Raw genomic sequence first — 20,312 nt, forward strand, 5'->3', positions numbered from 1 at the left:
TAACTTATTTTTTATACTTGACACGATCTTCGATAGATGTGAACAACACATCAAGTTTGCAAGGATAAGGAGTCAGAATTGCAGATTTTGGTGATAAGAGGCATTTGCAAAACAGAAAAAAATACATAACAGAAAATGATAAGTACTCTTTTGTTCTAAATCTCGGTGTCATCTTAGGTCAATCTCAGCTGAGAACAACATGAATTGATCATGGCACCTGAGCAACATTGCATCGGGATGTCATAAGATAAGGGTTTCACATGTATTATGTGATGTATCTCAAACCAATCTCAAAATCATCTTCGAGACTACAACACAAAATACATGTGAAATGGAACAAATCTCGAGACTCATTCAACCAATATTGAGGCACTTTCATCAATCTCGATCGAGATGCTTCATCTGCACGTACGATCCAAGATTGATGAAATTGTCGAGATTCATTTAAGAAAACCATACACATTAACTTAAAATAATGTTCTATATCCAATTGCAACAGAACATCTACTACATATTTTTCCATCCACTCAAATTTATCAGAAAACACTATAACATAAACTAAAAACTAAATCCTAAACTACGAAATCGTTCAAAGTAATTCACCTTCAGATATTTAATTTTGAGATAACTTCTTGAAATTTAAGGGAGCAAAAATCAGAGAAATATCTTCAATTTTGAAAGCAAACTTGTTTAGTGTCGATCAAAATGAGTTTAGGGTTGAAGACTATGAGAATATCTAACATTTAGTCTTCGAAAGTCGAAAGGTATTTTGTCACCCGATAAAACTCTTTATTTTGAAATTTAAACAAAAACTGATAGTGCTAATCTAATTATGTTGAAAGAATTTTTTAAAACTACCTTTTTTTTTTTTTAATGCGGCTACGTTTAAGATGTAAAACTAGAAGTGAAAAACGGAGCGGTAACAACAGGGAGCGGAGCGGTGAAAGTGTGCTAATTCACATAATTTACCTAATTCGTACCTCGGACTCATCGGCCCATGGGAAACGGAGCGGTAACAACAGGGAGCGAGTGACGCTCGAGGAAAGGAAGGAGCTCATCAAATGCAGAGAAGCCATGCTGCCTTTGCACAGACTTTTCAGGACGATCCATACAACCCTCGATGCTCCTCAAATTACCACGTTCGCTCTTCATGCACCCAAATATGTAAGCCTTTTCCCCACTTATTTTCCTACTGATTTCAATTCTGCTTACCTTTCTCCTTATATCGATCCATTCTTGCCTTTCGATTTCTGGGTTTTTGTCGGATTATGATTGGTGATTTGGTATTACAACTCTCCATTTTATTTCGTCTTTCTGGAGTCGTTCGTCGCAATCTGTGATCGCTAGTATCAACTGCTCCTGCTTTCTCTTCTGGTAAGCTCCATCATGTTAAGGAAAGGGGATTAATAACTGGCCTTCTTATTGGCAGGTTAATATCCTAATAAGTTTATGTACTAGAAATTTGACTGCCCCGTTTCTTCCTTTTGCTAATGGGTTTTTAATTTTGGATACTCCCATTTCATTAAGAAATCCGAGGCATGAATTAGGTGGCTGCAATGTTAGAAGTTCTGTTGGTGTGCAATTTTTCTTCATTATTTTAGTGAATGTGCTACCGGCCTTGCGGCTAATTTCTTAGATTGGAAACGTACTGGGTTACTACTTAGTAGACTTCTTATTATTACTTTTTTTTTTTTTTTAAATTAGGAAAAGAATGGGGGCTGCCCAATTTACACAATTTAATGATAGATAAGTAATTGACAAGAGAAGAGATTGAGGTTCTTGTTCTTTATCAGTGACGATGCGAGTTTCTTTCGAGCCACATAGACCACAAGAAAGTCTGAATAAAGTTAAGACGAAGGATCTTCTTTTCTTTCTTGAATGGATGCCCAATGAACATGACTGAGAGAAGACCCCAAATTTCATTAGGGAAGTAGGCAGTCTGCCAACTAAAAGCCACTAGAATTTGTTCCCAAAAAAAATCTAGCCTTTTTACACCATATGAAAAGGTGACCGTGTTTCCTCATCATTTTTGCCAAGAATGTGGCAACTAGGAGAGATATTAATCCATGGAGATCTTCTTTCCGGCTTGTTGTGAGTTATAAGGCATGAGTTGTTGAGTTCTCTTACTGAAAACTTCAGCTTTTTAAGAAAAATTCATTTCCAAATGGAAAGATATAGGTCTTTTTCACCGTGAATGATCACCAGCTGAGGATATTAACTTGGATAAGGATTTTGATGATAGTTGGTGAAAGTGCTGAGAAGGCATTTTTTTGTAAAAGCTAGCAAGGAGTTAGTTGTTAGGTAATAAGTTTGTTAATAACTTGTACTTCATTCTTCTATGAAGAAAATCCTCTTCCCTCGTTTGGAAGGAGAGTTCATTTTGAAAGTACTCTAATAATTGGTAGTACATCACTAGTGGCATCAAAGCAATCCAAGACTTCTTGGATGGCCCGAAGAAAAGGAAACCAGCCGGGTGGTGGTAACGCTCACCAACCAAAACGTGGAAGAAACCCCAATCCTCTCACTAAGATATTCAATGTTGTTATACTTGTAGATTAGCAAGGAAATTAGGTTTAGAAAAATGCGTAACTTATTTTTTTAGCCAGTCAGTTTATTTAATTTAGATATTAAAAAATATATAATTGTTAAATTAATTTTATTTTAAAATTTTATACAAATATATAAATAATTTTCAATCTTTAATAAGTTATTTTAGGAAAATTAGTTGTTTTAAAGTTTATTCTTTAAATTTTATTTGCTTATATATTTAGAACTTTTATAATTTTGTAATTCATATTATTTAATTTAGATAGTACAACAATATATTTTATATTTATATAAATATTAGATTACAAGTTTAGTCTCTAAAATTTTAAAACTGTATTTAATAAATCTCTAAATTTTAATTTTGTTTCTAATTGAGCCTTAAAATTTAAATTTAGTAAGCTATAGACTGTACACTATTTAACAAAGGAATCGAGGAATGAGTCCTCGGGAGGATCCATTTCCTCCATGGGGTCTTCACCTGATGATGCAATTCAAATAGCTTAAACTTCTATAACCTATTGTTCTAACTAGTTTAACGTTATAGTTTACTGTTATATTTGTTAGAACCAATGTTTTTAAAGGCTCAAGGCGCACTAAAGCGCATTGGTCATTTGGAGCCTAGGCGCAAGGCGCAAAAAAAGGCACAAGCTTTTTTTTCATAAGGTGCACTATATATAAAAAGAAAAGAAAATATATATGTACACACATAGGAGAACAACAATGTATAAAATATAAGTACCCAATATAAGTAGCCTAAACAACAAAACATAACAGAAAACTACCCAGTATTCAACAAGTCAACAATCAAAATAAAAGTTCATCCCTAAAGATCAAACTCATCATCACTAAATTGATCCTCGTCTTCATTCACTCCTTCGTTAGACTTATAGACATCATTATCTTCTTCTTCCCAATCGAAGTCATCTAAATTTACTTGTTTGCGTTGCGTGGTAGACAAGCATGAACATGAAACAATAGTCTTTGCTCTAGAGGTACTAGCTCTAGAATAGAATGATGGTTGCTTTGCTCTGGCAGCTCTAGAAACATCACCCCACGTTAAAGAATCATCGTCGAATACCAACTCATCATCCTCCTCAGAATCGTCATCCTATCTTCCAATCAACCATTCGTTACTATCATCAATATCTTTCAAGGAGATGGGGTCAACAATATCTCGTAGGTTGTATCGACGTTTTAATGCTCTGTTGTATTTGATGAACACTAGATCATTCAAATGACTTTGAGCAAGCCTATTTCGTTTCTTGCTATGAAGTTGAACAGTTAGAAAGTTTCATCGTCAGTGAATCAACAAATTTTGATTCTCATTCTCAATGTACTTAAGGAGAGGAAAGATAACCTCTTCAAACGCACTCCAATTACGCTCGCATCCAGAAGCACTACAAGTAAGACCTAAAATTCTCACAGCAAACTTTTGCAAGTTTGGAGTTGATTGTCCAAAATTATCCCACCATTCCACTATAGGCACAAACAAAAAAAATATATTAATAGAAGAACTTGTTGCTAGTATCGTTGAGTAATCGTTTAGTTGAAATTTACCTGGAGATATTTTGTCCCTTTGTCTGATTGCTAAAGGTTGTCCGAATAATGCTTCAGCTCTCTTATACTTGCTTAGTTCTGCAAGTATTTTGTCTTGTACTTCCAATGAAGCAACCATTTTTGTTATGCATGAGTAGAGTCCATTAACTATTTCATCATCCTCTTGGATATTAGGATTCGAATAATAGAATGACAGGTTTAAATAATACCCCGCTGCATGCAGAGGACGATGCAACTGAAGCTCCCATCTTTTATCAATTATGGTGAAAATGTCCTTGTATTTTTCTTCATTATTATTGAAGGATTTAGCAATAACTTTCTTAGTTCTATCCATAGCCTCATAAATATATCCATAGGTGGCTTCTTCTCGCCATCAACCAATCTAAGAACTCGGACTAGTGGGCTTGATACTTTAAGAGCGAAAACAATTGTAGTCCAAAAACTAACCAACAAAATAGTCTGAACTACTCTTTTCCCTTGTTGCTCCTTACTCCATATTTGCTATCCTTCCAATCATTTGAAGTAAACATCTTCCTCAGATTATTCTTTTGACGATGTATACTCGATAATGTAATGCAGACAGTAGCAAAACGAGTCTTAGCTAGTCTAACTAACTCCTTTTGGTTAGTAAAATGTCGCATCATGTTTAACAATCCAGGACGAACATATATGAAATTGCTAATCTCCATGCCTCTTTTCAATGCTTTGCGAATATTCGAGATCTTGTATATATTCTCCAACATCAAATCTAAGCAATGAGCGGCACATGGAGTCCTTATTAACTGTGGTTGCTTTGCTTCTAACAATCTCCCTATTAACAAAGAAAATAAGTACACATTTAACTTAGAACTCAACTAAATCTAACAAATTTAGGTTATAACTTGTAAGTAGTCTACATTCTTACCTGCCATCACATTTGCTGAGGCACTATCTGTAACTACGTGTACAACACTTGCTTCTCCAATTCGGTCTACAAAATTGTCAACTCAAACGTCTTCTTTTCATCTTTCACATAGGATGAAACATCGATGGACTCAATAAACATGATGCCTTTAGGACTGTTAACTAAAAAGTTAATTAATGTCCTATTTCTTCTATCGTTCCATCCATCAGCCATAACACTGCATCCAACCTTGGCCCACTATGCCTTATGGCTACTCATCAACTCATTTGTTGCTTCTAATTCCTTCTTCAAACATGGAACTCTTAACTCATGATAAGATGGTGGTTTCAATCCAGGACCGAATTGCCCAATTGAGTCAATCATAGGGGCAAAACTATCATATGTGCAAGCATTCAAAGGCATTCGTGCATCATAGAACCATCGAGCAATTCTTTGGATGGTGTGCTCTCTCATTTCCTTCTTGTATGCCGCATTTAACGAAGTTTGTTTTCCTTTGTCCTTTCTATTTTGAACCAAGGTTTCTGGGTTGAGAGTAAAAAATTAACCCATTGGACCTTTTTGCCTTGGCTTCTTCAAGCTCGGGCCACTTGGTGTTGCTCTGTTGTTTACACTAACATTCCCTTCATCCTCATCCTCGATATCGTAATCTTCTACATCAATGTCCAGAATCAGATTTCTTTGTTCTTTAATCTCTTTTTTCTTGGACATGTACTCTTTAATTTCTTCCTTCACGTGATCCGGACATTTTGTACAGGCGGTGACATTTCTATAACCACCAATGAGGGGTTGTTTCATTCTATATACCCCTCCTTTTGTTACTTTTGAACAAAATCCACAGACAAACGTATTTATATCTTGGTCATTTTGCAATTGACCATATTTTCACACCGGATTTTTTCTCGAACTTTCATCAGCCATCTATGATCTAAGTTATTAAAATAATTATTCACAAATTATTTTTTTTAAAAAAACAGATCAATATTTTATAAGAAAAAACAGCAGCTTTTTAACTCTGCTGTTTTAGTTTTTTTTAAGAAAAAACAGCAGCTGTGCTAAAAAGAAAAAAAAAACAGAAGCAATATGTGTTAAAAAGAAAAAAAAGACAAAAGGTATTTATGCTATTTGTGTTAAAAAGAAAAAAAAGAGTCAAGGTATTTGTTGAAGAAGAAGAAACCTTGCTGTTTTGCGTGAAGAAGAAGAAGGGTGGCCGATGGTTTTGGGAAGCTTCCTTATCTTCTCTTTTCCTCTGTTTTTGCACCAAAAAACAGAGTAATGGCAGCACCAAATTGATTTGTTGAAGAAGAAATCTTCACGTTTTGTGTGAAGAAGAAGGGTGGCCGGTGGACCTTACCTTGCCGAAGAGATTTGTTGAAGGTCGGCGCCGGCGATAGAGTTTCTTTGAAGCAGAATAGAAAAGGAACGGAAGTAGATGAAGAGTCGTTCGTTTTTCGCACGCGGGAGGAGAAGCGTGAAGGGTTGTTTCTTCACTTTCACGTAATAGGTTTAGAAAACCTATATAATAATATTCTTTTTATAATTAAAGCCCAGCCCATTAGTTACAGAAGGGAGGCGCGCGCCTAAGCCCACGCCTAATGCGACTTGAGCCTAGGTGCGCCTGAAGGGAGGCGTGCGCCTAAGCCGGAGCTTTTTCAGAAATCGCTCCGCTTCTTCTCAAATAAGCTCCAAGTGGGCGCCTTAGTGGATGGACCGATAGAAGAAATAGAACATTAATTAACTTTTTAGTTAACAGTCCTAAATGCACCATGTTTATTGAGTCCATCGATATTTCATCCTATGTGAAAGATGAAAAGAAGATGTTCGAGTTACTTGACAATTTTGTAGACCGAATTGGAGAAGCAAGTGTTGTACAAGTAGTTACAGATAGTGCTTCAGCAAATGTGTTGACAGGTAAGAATGTAGACTACTTACAAGTTATAACCTAAATTTGTTAGATTTAGTTGAGTTCTAAGTTAAATGTGTACTTATTTTCTTTGTTAATAGGGAGATTGTTAGAAGCAAAGCGACCACAGTTAATAAGGACTCCATGTGCTGCTCATTGCTTAGATTTGATGTTGGAGAATATATACAAGATCTCTAATATTCGCAAAGCATTGAAAAGAGGCATGGAGATTAGCAACTTCATATATGTTCGTCCTGGATTGTTAAACATAATGCAACGTTTTACTAACCAAAAGGAGTTAGTTAGATCAGCTAAGACTTGTTTTGCTACTGTCTGCATTATATTATTGAGTATACATCATCAAAAGAATAATCTAAGGAAGATGTTTACTTCAAATGATTGGAAGGATAGCAAATATGGAGTAAAGAGCAACAAGGGAAAAGAGTAGTTCAGACTATTTTGTTGGCCAGTTTTTGGACTACAATTGTTTTCGCTCTTAAAGTATCCGACCCACTAGTCGAGTTCTTAGATTGGTTGATGGCGAGAAGAAGCCACCTATGAGATATATTTATGAGGCTATGGATAGAGCTAAGGAAGTTATTGCTAAATCCTTCAATAATAATGAAGAAAAATACAAGGACATTTCCACCATAATTGATAAAAGATGGGAGCTTCAGTTGCATCGTCCTCTGCATGCAGCGGGTTATTATTTAAACCCGTCATTCTATTATTCGAATCCTAACATCCAAGAGGATGATGAAATAGTTAATGGACTCTACTCATGCATAACGAAAATGGTTGCTTCATTTGGAGTCCTTGAAAGATATTGATGATAGATATTGATGATAGTAACGAATGGTTGATTGGAAGATAGGGTGACGATTCTGAGGAGGATGATGAGTTGGTATTTGACGATGATTCTTTAATGTGGGGTGATGTTTCTAGAGCTGCCGGAGCAAAAGAACCGTCATTCTATTCTAGAGCTAGTACCTCTAGAGCAAAGACTATTGTTTCATGTTCATCCTCGTCTACCACGCAACGCAAACAAGTAAATTTAGATGACTTCGATTGGGAAGAAGAAGATATTGATGGCTATAAGTCTAACGAAGGAGTGTGAATAAAGGCGAGGATCAATTTAGTGATGATGCGTTTGATCTTTAGGGATGAACTTTTATTTTGATTGTGGACTTCTTGTTGAATACAGGTTAGTTTTTTGTTGTGTTTTGTTGTTTAGGCTACTTATATTGGGTACTTATATTTTATACATTGTTGCTGTGCTATGTGTGTATATATATTTTCTTTTCTTTTTATATATAGTGCGCCTTATGAAAAAAAGTCCGTACCTTTTTTTGCGCCTTGCGCCTAGGCTCTAGAGGATCAATGCACTTTAGTGAGCCTTTAAAAACATTGACCTCAATATCCCCTGTTGCATCGAAAACTTTCCCTCGGCTTGCTCTTCCTGGCTTCCCAACTCTTCTATTATCTTCTTCAATTTACTGTCATTCTCTACTTCCTCCTTGATTATCTTTAGATCAATGATTGTTGGAGCAGACAGATTGCACAAATGGACTGTTGGAGGCATTCGGGAAAGGGCGTTTGCTGCCTTGTTTTTCAGCGCTGGTTTGTACATATCTTCGAAAGAACATCCAAGCAACTTTGCTATCCACTTTTGATATTGTGGCTGAATCACCCACGGTTCCAAGAGAAGCTTTATTGACCTCCGATCGGTTTTAACCACGAATTTTGTCCCCAACAAATACGGTCTCCATCTCTGGACTGCCAATACGACAACCACTAACTCTCTCTCATAGACCGGCTTTGCTCTATCCCTCAATGCCAAGGTATGGCTGTAGTATGCAATTGGGCACTTTGCTTGAATCCACACTGCCCCAATGCCGTACCTTGAAGCATCTATTTCAATCTCGAATGGCAAGTTGAAATCCAGCAAAGCTAACACAGAAAGTGTCATCATGGCATTCTTCAACTTCACAAAAGCTTCCCTTGCCCTCTTTATCCACTTAAACGCTCCATTCTTCAATAGTTGTGTTAATGATGCTGCCATAGCTCCATATTGATGCACAAACGGTCTATAATAACCGGTCAATTCCAGATATCCATGTACTTCTCTCACATTAGTAGGATAGGGCTATACAGCTATTGATCTTATCTTCTTCGGATCAACCTCCACCCCTTGACCTGAGATGATATGCCCCAAATATTCTACCTTTGCCTTCGCAAAACTACATTTCTTCTTATTCGCAAAGAGCTCATTTTCCCTTAGGACGTCCAATACCAATTCCAGATGTTGCTAGTGTTCCTCCAAGTCTTTGCTGTAGACAATTATGCCATCAAAAAACAATAGCACAAATCTCCTTAAGTAAGGTCGAAAGATGTTATTCATTAAGGATTGGAATGTTGACGGTGTGTTGGTTAAGTTGAATGGCATAACCAAAAACTCGTAGTGCCCCTTTTGTGTTCGAAAGTCCTTCTCAATATCCTCCGCATTCATTCGTATTTGATAGTAGCTTACCTTCAAATCTATCTTAGAAAGCATACACGCCTCATTCAACTCATCAAACAACTCTTGAGCGCTCCATAATCTACACATAAATGCTAGCTCCCGTCCTTTTTCTTAAATAACAATACCGAGCTGGAATAGAGACTAATGCTCGGCCTTATTACACCGGATGTGAGCATTTTTTCCACCAATTTCTCCATCTCTTCTTTCTGCTGGAATGCATACCTATACGGCCTTACATTGATGGGATCGGTTCCCTTTTTCAGGTGTATGTGGTGTTCTATCTCCCTTCTTGGAGGCAGCCTTTTTGGCCAATAAAAAATGTCCTCAAACTTATCTAGGACTGCTGGCACAGACTCTTCCACCATGTAAACTTCATCAATTCCATAAAACTCGGCCATCGTCACCCCTGCCATCAAAGCTCTACACTCTATCAGGAATCCCTAGCTGAAGGGGTTAATGTGATCATGGTGGTAGTTGACCGGCTGAGTAAGTATTCTTACTTTATATCAATGAGACATCCGTTTTCAGCTAAGCACATTGCCTCCATATTCATCGACAAAATAGTAAGCAAGCACGACATTCCTAAGTCGATTATCACAGACCGGGATAAAATCTTTCTTAGTAATTTTTGGAAAGAACTGTTTGCAACTATGGGGACTATTCTAAAGAGGAGTATGGTGCTTCACCCACAAACTGATGGGCAGACAGAAAGGGTAAATAGATGTCTTGAAACTTATCTGAGATGCTTCTGTAATGAACAACCAAAAAAATGGGATAGACTGATTCCATGGGCAGAATTGTGGTATAATACCACCTTCCATGCATCCACCAAAGTGACCCCTTTTCAGACGGTATACGGTAGACCGCCTCCTCCCCTGTTATCCTATGGTTACAAGAAAACTCCTAATAATGAGGTTGACACACTGCTGAAAGAACGTGACTTAGCCATCAATGCCTTAAAGGAAAACCTGTGTGTAGCCCAGAACAAGATGAAGAGAACAGGATGAAGAAAATGGCTGATCGAAATAGAAGAGAGTTAAAATTTAAGGTAGGAGATGAAGTCTACTTGAAATTGAGACTTTACCGGCAACGCTCCTTAGCTCGGAAGAAGTGTGAGAAGTTAGCACCTAAATATTACGGACCCTACAAACTTATTGAAGAAATAGGAGCAGTTGCGTACAGATTGATGTTACCCCTGGAAGCCAGTATCCACAATGTGTTCCATATTTCTCAGTTAAAACTAAAGCTGGGTAATCAACAAGCTGTTCAACACCAGCAACCTATGCTAACGGAAGAGTTTGAGTTACAATTATGGCCAGAAACAGTGTTGGGAGTCCGTTGGAATCAGGAATTGGGAGGAAATGAATGGTTAATCAAATGGAAAGGGCTGCCGGACAGTGAAGCAACTTGGGAATCTGTTTTCCAAATGAACCAACAATTCCCTGACTTTCACGTTGAGGATAAGGTGAACCTGGAACCGAGGGGTATTGTAAGGCCCCTATTATCCATACATACAAAAGGAGGGGTAAAAACGTAAAAGCTCACGCAGCATAAAAGGGGAGAATATTAGGAAAAGAACATGAGAGTGGGGCCCACGGGGAGGAATGAGAAAAGAGCTACAAATAAGGCCTTATCGGGATTGGGGGCTAGGTTAACTTTTTGTCTTCATTGGGTCTGTAGAGGCTGCTAGGTCTAGGAAAGAATACTATCCTTTCCTAGGGAGGTTTGACATGATATTATCATCACGTCAGAAAGCCTCTTAGATGGACCTTCCTTTCAAGCTTCGCCCGCAACCGTTCCTCTCAATGTAATTGTCCTCATCGGAAAGTTGGTATTGCCTTTATTATCATTGTTACTCGTAGCCATATTACACTTGGCACTAGTCGAAGGATATATGGGAAGTTTCCCTCCAGAATATCCCGAAAGATTTGCCTCCTTTCTTATAACTTCTCGATTCTCCACCATTTGCACCAACCTCATCATCTATGATCATCCTACTGGTTCACAAAACTCCACTTTGGCCTTTATCCACGGAAGTAATCCTCCCATAAATGTTTCCTCAACTACTTTCTCCTCTAAATTTGGTAATGGTGCCACCAATTCATCAAATAGATTCCTATACTCTTCTACAATGGATTCTTGTTTAATTTTAAAAAATCGGCCACAAACCGTTCCCTCTCGAATTGATCGAAACCGTATTAACAACCTTTCTTTCAAATTCGACTAGTTGGTAAATTTTTCCCTCTCTTCTTGAGATCGATACCTATTTAAGGCTGGGTCTTTGAAGCTAATAGTTGCTACAATCAATTTTTCGAAATCAGTAAGCTTTCTTGGTGGTTGTTCAATGAACTGTGAATTCCCTTCAAAGAATATTCAACGTACATCAAGCATATTGTTGTATTTCTTGGAGAGAGGGTTCTTGCACCTGAGCATTTCCTCTGATCGGGTGGGTAACTCTTCTTCCCATCATTCTAGTATTCCTCGCTTTGTTACCAATTTGGTGTACAAACCAAAACTCTAATTTTGAATCAAAATGAATCTCTTCCTCTAAATGAGGAGAGAGGACTTTATTTATAGTCAAATTGGTACAAACTAGTAAAATAACAACCAACTAACTAACTATTTTAACTTGCTCTTAATTCCTGTACAAAGAGCTTCTCTCAGTACTGAGTTCACTATTAAGCCGATGGATTATTCCATAAATTACTCACTAATACTTCTTTCTTCTATGTGATAGGTGATAGCAAACTTGGAGGCAAAATTGTCTTTTAGACTAATTCCAACCATATCAGACTAAATCCGTATGCCATCTCCTTTCCTCACCTTGCTGATGATGTGGTCATAGACTGTTTCTTTATCCTTCTCAATGTATTTTCAGGGTCCCTTTGAGATTAATGTAGTTGCTCCCACTGGCCAAAAGGGCAGGCGCCATATTTCAAGGCAATCAACTTCCTCCAAAGGGCTGAGTTTTACTTATGAAATCTCCAAACCATCGACAAGGAAATATTTTTCTGTTCTAGATTTGTAATCTACTTCCATTAGAGCTTGGTTTTCTTCTCATTCAAGATTGTGTGTACCTCCCTTCTCTTTGTTGCCCTTCTACTCAAGAAGTTTCAAAATAGCCTCCCAATGGAAGCCGAAATCTTTGTGGTTGTAGGAAAAAGGGATAAATAATAAATCGGTTGGTTGGCTTAGATTGCTTGAGAGTAATGTGACCCCTTTTAGAAATCTGTATGTCTCCAAGGATTAAACTGGACCCATGGCAGCAATGCAGGATTTTCAGAGCCTGTAGATGTGTGGGAGCAGATTGATGCATGTGGTAGAGAGGGGGATGTTTGCTAGGAATGGGGGAAAGTACACCAAGCTTGGTAAGAGGGTTAGGTACTGCACTGATACAATTGCCTTTGCGCAGCTCTGTGGCACAGTTTTGATGGAGCTGGTACAGTTTGTGTGGGGGAATAGCTATTGGATTTGGGCAAGTCATAAAGGCAAAGCCACTTCTTTGGGAGTGCGCGCATGTGTTAGAACTCCAACAAGATTTGTGGTATTTTGCGTTGGGTCCACTACAAAAAATGGGTTGATTTGTACTACCAAAGGACGAAGTAAAAGACAGCAAGGTTGATCCTAGAGTCTCACAAGGATCGAGTCGACATGTGTTATCTTGTATACTTCAAAATTTTGGAAAGGTTGCCTGTCATAAAATTTGTTGAAAATGGGTGTACATTATATTTGTAGCTTTGGTACTTATTTGTAGATACGCTCTGTTCTTTCGTCACAAGTTGGTTAGGACTATAACTTGCTTTAGAAGTTGATTTTACTGAATGTTGTCATGTGTTATTATACTCGTGATTGTGAATATGGTTTTTTTCTTTTTCCTATTCACTGTTTACTATGTTGCAGTTCACTGAATGCTTCACTTTCAGGTAGAGGTTAAATTTGCAGATGGAAGTGTGTTCAACTTGTCAGCTGAGTTCTTGAGAGTATATAGTCCAGCTGCTGATGCTAAAATCCGGTCAATTGGGGGTGAAAAGGTACTATAGAAACAATTTTTTGTTTCATTTCTATCTAAAAATTTGAACAATCCCTTAAGGGGTGTTTAAATAGCCAAATTGGAATGGTGGGATGATTTGTAAGAGCGGTACTTTTTGAGTGACACTCCCTTTTAATATTTGTGGAAAACTATCTAATTCAACGAAGTATAGTTTCCAAGAAAACTGGATAGATGGATGCTACGTTTTGGACTAATTCTCTTTGAGCCCTTTACATTATGCATTTGGTCTCGACAACAACTAAGGCAATCCACGAGAGACTGCTTTTATAAGTACCATTCTGAAAGACATACCGCATGCCCAATACGTTCTACAACTTCTACAGCATTAAATATTGCAATGCCAAACTAATCTCATTAAGTTTATTTCTTAAAAAAAAAAAAAAGAGGTTTATGTGTAAGTTGGTTCAAACATCCACACAAGGGTTTGACCAACTGCTGATTTTGTAGAATTTTATGTTTAGCCTAATTCGCACAACCCAATGCATCTACTGATTTTTTAATATCATATGGAGTATTGTCTGCTTTTTTCTTTTATCAGATTCAATTACTAAATGCATGTTCGAAACCAGGTAATCTCTGGACGACGTCATGTCGGTATTATGTCTGCTGAACCAGTTGGGAACTATGGGGTAAGGTACTTATCACTCGTTAATATGTCTCTGAATTTTACCAATCTTTTGGTATTGACTCGTGGAAGAATTGAAATCTTAGATCAAAACATAAAGTATGGATGGTATGAACTGCCTTTTCTTGAATCTTTACATATCTGTTGCAATTTTCTAGGATCCTTTTTGACGATTTGCATAGAACTGGGATTTATTCGTGGGATTATTTTTTTCATCTTGGGAGCAACAAATTCACTCTCTTGAGAAATTATGTTAAAACACTGAAGAAGCATGGGCTGAGCCGAGATCCACCAAAGAGAAAATGATGGACAAATCAACTGTCTCCAACCACGAACATCGTATTCAAGATAATCATTGAGTGTTTGGGTCAACTGACAAACTCCTTGAAGAAATCATGCAACAATTAGATTGGTTTGAAAAAATAAGGCAAGCTGTCTCAGTACTGGCTGATGAAAAAGATTCAACTGTTATACTAGGCAACGAAAAGAATTTTCTTAGTTTTCTGTTTCAAATTTTACCTATAAGCTATATGCTTCTAAGAACCTGAGCGTGAAAAATAGACATGTTGCTGTAGCTCCTTGCTAGATTATCTAATGAATCGTGTTAAATTATCATTTCAACGGTTTCATTATGCCCATGAAATATTTTGTTGTCTTTATCACTAGCATTGTTCATTATTGATGATGTGCATGATTATACGATAAGGTGGATAAATGATTGGAAGAAGCTAGTATATAAAATAAATGATTGTAAGAAGCGTTAACAGTTTAAAGGAAGTTGGGGTTATTAAATTAGATTTATTCCTAGTTATTATTTTCCATACTAGTATTTCATTTTCTATGTCTCTATTTATTTATCTAATATTATGAATTATTCATTAATTTAAAAAATTCACATGGTAAATTTAACTATAAATCACTTAATAATGTTGGGACTTAAACACATAATTCCCCAACCACTATTTGATCTCATCTTAAATAAAAAAACTCTGATCTCATCTTAAATCATCACTTGATAAAAAAAATTTAACTGATTGAATGCAAGTTTAGTTAGAAATCACTTAACATGATCCTAAGATTATTATATGATTTTTTGTTATAATTACTGGTTTATCTTGTTCGTCAATATTATTTATTTAAAGACAGAAATAATGATGTGCAAAATAATGGATGAACCATCAGTGCTGAAGTTAACCTTCATGAAATGGTTGATATTTCTCAAACAAATGTTATATGATACACAAGATCTCATTCATCTTTAGGAGTTGAATCTGTATTGAAAATTCTACAAGTACAGATGAAAGGAAACCTTAAACGAACAAGCTTTGCCCTCTTACTCTTCCTCTTAACAATGTGTTGAAAATAAATCAACATAGTGTTATTATTGAATGAGCAAAAAGGTTCTATCTAAGAAGGTTTTTTCTTTCTTCCACTTTGTGAGAGACGCTTCAGCACCTGTGGTCGAGTTCTCATTCCCCTGTAAGACGAACATGAACATTAAATCAAAGTTGAAGATCCTATGATGTAGAACACACTGTTAAGAGAAGGTAGGTGAAGGAAGATACCTGTTATACAAGTAAAAGAAGACGTAGAAAAACATAACAAAAAGGATCGTCAAAACTGAAATAACAATGTAGAACACACTCCTCCGAACCTGCAAGCACACAGAAGAATACATTTGACAAAATGAAATTTCATCAGAGATTTTCAGTAGTACAAGTGCCAAAAGAAAAAGGAATACAGATATGCAATACACGTCAATCACTCTCTAGTTTGATTCATACAGAAAATGTATTCGTGCAATATGGTTTGAACTATCTTCCAGCTGATTGTTACAATACAAAATGACTAGATGAACTTAAAATGATCATTGAATAAATCGATGAAATGTAAATTTTAGATGGCTCGACCAAAAAGTTTCTACTTTGCGTTTTATGTGATATAGTTCATTGCCAACATAATGCACGTTGATATTATGATACACATATCTTAATGGTTAATCAAAATAAGAGAAAACAATGCTATAATATGAATATTGCTCAACATACTTGCATCATGTGCTAAAGAAACTGAACTAAAGGAGTTTTACATGTGTGTGTGCATATTTACAATGAAACAACTTACCTGTCGACCTCTGGAGAAAGGTTTTGGCTTTCCGCTACATGTGTGTGCATCACAGAACTGGTGCAAGAAGAATTCTACCATTTCAATAACACCAAAAGTGTTCTATTAGATAAATGATAGAAGTAGTGAAAGTTGTCAAATGAGGGGAGTGGAAAATTCCTAAACCTACCATGAAGATGACTGGCCAAAGCTCCCTCATCAACAGGAAAACAGCTGTCAGCAAGGCCCTGCAATGAATTAACAAACGTTCAAAGGTGGTAAATTGAGAGGAAATAAAGAAGAAATCGATAGGAATCTCCTGATGTCACCTCACACATATGTTTATTTCTTGCTGCAGCAGCAGGATTGCATTTACTTTTCTGTGATACTGCATCAATCACATGGTCACAGTGCAATGCACCACAAAGATCTGCCAAGCATCTATTTCGACTCTGGATTAAACATGAGCAAGATAATCAACGTACTATATCAGCAAAAACTGAAGCAAACAAAGCTTTTTCTAGTGCTAAGAGATATGCCCCTGAAGTACAAGGAAGAAAGGACCATGCAAGCCATCGAACTTCTGAAAAGAAGCCTAAACATATTTTTTAAGTAAAACAAATGTGGGGGTGGGGATTTGAACCTTCCAAAGGAGAAGGAGCAAATGTCATAACCAAGACATGTTTATGTCGGCAAGAAGTCTGAACATATTATAGCCTGAGGTCTCAATCTCATGTTATGTCCACTTCTCCAAGATTATTGACTAGATACAGTGAACTAATCAAAGCTCACAATTTAATAGGAAAGTTGTATAACGATCTTACACAGCAAACTAATTGTCATTACTACTGTTGGAAGTTGAACCATGGACAGCAACTCACCACATTGAGCAAATTATAGTGTCGATTGTCAAAATGCTGATCGATATACTTTTCTTCGTAGAATCTTTTTCTACAATATCCACACTTCCAGTCATTAAAATCTAGATGGCTCTTGTGCTGTTCTTGATCTCTGAACATGTCATTATCAGGGTGAAGCCTACACTTAGTAGAAATCTTGTATTTCTTTTTTTCCACAAAGGGCATTAGATACTGCGTCAAGAGAAAAACATTCCAATTTAGTTTAAAGTATCATATCATACGTACCAAACATGTCAAGCAATCAACAATTACTTAGTTATAAAGACTTGTGAACTCAAATCCGCTAACATGTCTCTCATTGGGCCTAGATATCTAAGGCTTTTGTAACTACCCCGTGGACTTAATATTGTTAAGTTGAGGTCCTTTCTTGTAGTGGTTTTCAGGAACTGAATTTCATTGTACTCTTTCATCATTTCTCAATGAAGTTGTTTGTTGCAATCAAGAAACAATTAGTTAATTATAAAGACACTCCATCCAAGTGTTGAATGAATACCTCCTCAATTACTTTCCATGCCGCTCTACTCCTTTCTCTCGAGCAATGTACCTCATGAGCATTGTTCCAGTCCTGCTTCGGAGTACTGAACATCAACTCCAAACCCCAAAAATTAAAATTTATCATCATAACTAAAAGGAAAATACACCAAAGCATAGCATCTACTTGGAATAAGCTATTGTGTTGACTAGGTACAGAATTTCAGGTCTGTCTAAAAGCATTGAGACCAATACTACAAACTAGAAAGAGAGGGGAACAATCAATCACTGACAATATAAAGAAACAAACACATTACCTTTCACTGGCAGAATCTTTAGAATTAGAACCCTGGGGGAAAATGACAACAAAGCAGAATGTCATACATAGATTAATGTTGCAATCAACCATATAAAGTAAGCAAATGAAAACAAACATAAACTCACAACTTTGCAGAGAAGTAATGATTTGACTTTCCCTCATTTCTTTTAGTTTTAACAAACAATTCCAGTGGAACAGAACATAAGAAGAGATCCAAAATATAATGATTGGTTGAGAAAACTTCAAATATTTTGATTCCCACATGAATTAACAGAACCCCATTCACATATTTTAATTTGACTTCGTGCAGAAACATTGGGAACGCTTTACAACAAATTATCTAGTTAAATAGACAAAGTCGTGAGGAAGCCAAATCAAACTCTAGAGTATTTAAACTGAATCATTTCTGTATAAAATTTTCCAATCCATAGTTATTTTACTAAATCAAACAATGAAAATACACCTGAAGAAGAATGGATGGAGACCCATGTAGCAAAAATTGAATCTAAGAGAGGGAGTTGAATTGATAGGCGAAAATAAGCACCTGATTCAATGATTGAAGAGGAAGAGTGGAAGAAACTGTGTGGGGTCGCAAAGAAAGAAGAAGAGAAAAGATGAGAAGTGCAACCCTTATGGATCGCCTTCCCATCGTCGATGTATTGAAACCTCCACCAGCTGAATTGAAACGCAACCGATTCCGAGAGGAAACTAGAAAAAACCTCCGAAGACAGTGTGGGTCATTCCTTAATTTTAGAACTACCAGGGGAAATTTTGTAATTCTTTGAAAAGATGTTACTTTGGTTCGGTAAATTGAAGATTGTTTAATACTCTGACAAATACGTTATTTGAAATAGTAAAATATTTTCTAAACTTTTCCTATATTATATAAATAGTTTTTTTTTTTTTTTTAATTTTAAATTAATAATTTCAAAAGATTAAGTTACATTAATTTTTTTAACTTGGATTTAAATCGAAATTGAACTAAGATTTGGATTCATATCAGACACCTATAAATCAACCCATCAACAACCTTTTCTTGGTTACCATCTTTGAGCTGCACCGCCGGAATAGTTTATGAGCGGGGGGAAAGAGTAGAAAGTGAGAGATGGGGAGAAAACACAGTGGCAGATTCTTAAATTTAAACAAGAAATCAATACAAGATCAAGCATGAAGTTTCAAACAATATTACATTCATTCAATCATTAAAAGTGAGAATTCTCAAGAAAATACATCTACAATCCTATTCCCAATAAAAAAAGTTTATCTTAGTTCTAATCATTCTTTTGAAGACCTCAAGAAATTTGTTGAACATCAACGTAATCTTAATGAATTCTATTACAGATTATGGCAAAAAGTGAGGGAAATAGCCTTTTATATTCAGAAAAGGATTGAAATGCACGCACAAGCATTCATCAGAGTTTAGAATGCAGTGGTGCTTAAGGCGGTTAAAGGGTAGTGCAACAACGCTTCATGTAGGAAAATTATGCTCAGGTTAGAGTTTTTGCAGTGCAACTGCGATCCAATCTTGCACAATGACGCTCTTCAAGATGGTGATTTCGGGTCTTTAGTGCCATGGTGGGTGCAACTACACTCCTGCTCAATGTCTTGTGTGATATGAATTCAACCATACAACTTTTACATGTGTCCGAAAGAGCAATTACAAGAAGCAAAAAGCAAAGAAGATTCAAGAGACTTTCACACTCACTTCAAAAGCTAGCAAATTCACATCAAGCGGTAAATAATTTTGAGGAAAAAATTATATACAATGTTAGTTCAATAAGTCAAAATGAGAATAGATTAAATATGACTCCAAAAAAATTCAATAGTTTAGAAAACAAACGACAAAATAGTGTGCAGATTTTGTAAAGAAAATGTTGATAATTATGCACTACATGGAAAACGTGAGTCAAACCATGTCAAATGTTCACATAAAAGTTGTCGCCTTCTAAAAAATTTATTTTAAGGCTTTTGAAAACTTTGTGCATTTCTAGTTTTCCAATTTGACTTATAATTTAGCATGCAATCTCATTTTAAGTCTATAGTCTTATTTTCTTCAATTGACATTAAAGTGTATTAAAATGACTTTTGAGCTTCCACCCCATGCACGATCACTTAATCTATAAGATGGATTATAATGCTCTTGAAGATGAAGACTATCAATCTTAAAAAACTTGTACGTATTCAACCATTTTGGTGTTGTGATATCTTTTCAAGTCTTGCTTTGGATTTGATCAAATCAATTCATTGGATTAGTCTTGATCAAGCTAATTCTAGAGTGGATTGTCTTAGGATATAAGAGCAGCCATCGTAGATTCTAGGTTTGATCTATATTAGCTTTCTTTGTGAGTTTCTGCAAGGATTTTAGAAGGAGTTCTAGCTTTGCATCTAATAAAC

At 36.3% G+C, this 20,312-nt stretch overlaps 2 protein-coding genes across 3 annotated transcripts; one reads left to right on the forward strand and one right to left on the reverse strand.

Annotated features, from left to right (window-relative positions):
* Positions 1–858: 858 nt before the first annotated feature.
* On the forward strand, positions 859–14,764 carry LOC101219823. 2 transcript variants are annotated; one of them, XM_031881877.1, is made up of 4 exons: positions 859–1,164; positions 13,353–13,460; positions 14,050–14,114; positions 14,264–14,764. In XM_031881877.1, exons 1-4 carry the CDS (start codon positions 874–876, stop codon positions 14,409–14,411), a joined length of 612 nt encoding a protein of 203 aa, XP_031737737.1. In that variant the 5' UTR covers positions 859–873; the 3' UTR covers positions 14,412–14,764. The 2 variants fall into 2 exon arrangements, with proteins under 2 accessions (XP_031737737.1, XP_031737738.1); XM_031881878.1 differs by having other exon boundaries at positions 14,050–14,109.
* Positions 14,765–15,285: 521 nt separating this feature from the next.
* Positions 15,286–18,712, reverse strand: LOC101219582. The gene is made up of 9 exons (XM_004145633.3): positions 18,463–18,712; positions 17,917–17,948; positions 17,622–17,706; positions 17,090–17,299; positions 16,538–16,660; positions 16,399–16,456; positions 16,230–16,303; positions 15,671–15,759; positions 15,286–15,582 (listed from the first exon to the last, which is right to left on the reverse strand). Exons 1-9 carry the CDS (start codon positions 18,565–18,567, stop codon positions 15,513–15,515), a joined length of 846 nt encoding a protein of 281 aa, XP_004145681.1. The 5' UTR covers positions 18,568–18,712; the 3' UTR covers positions 15,286–15,512.
* Positions 18,713–20,312: the final 1,600 nt, after the last annotated feature.

Source organism: Cucumis sativus, chromosome 3 (assembly GCF_000004075.3).
Source record: "Cucumis sativus cultivar 9930 chromosome 3, Cucumber_9930_V3, whole genome shotgun sequence".
Taxonomy (NCBI): Eukaryota; Viridiplantae; Streptophyta; class Magnoliopsida; order Cucurbitales; family Cucurbitaceae; genus Cucumis; species Cucumis sativus.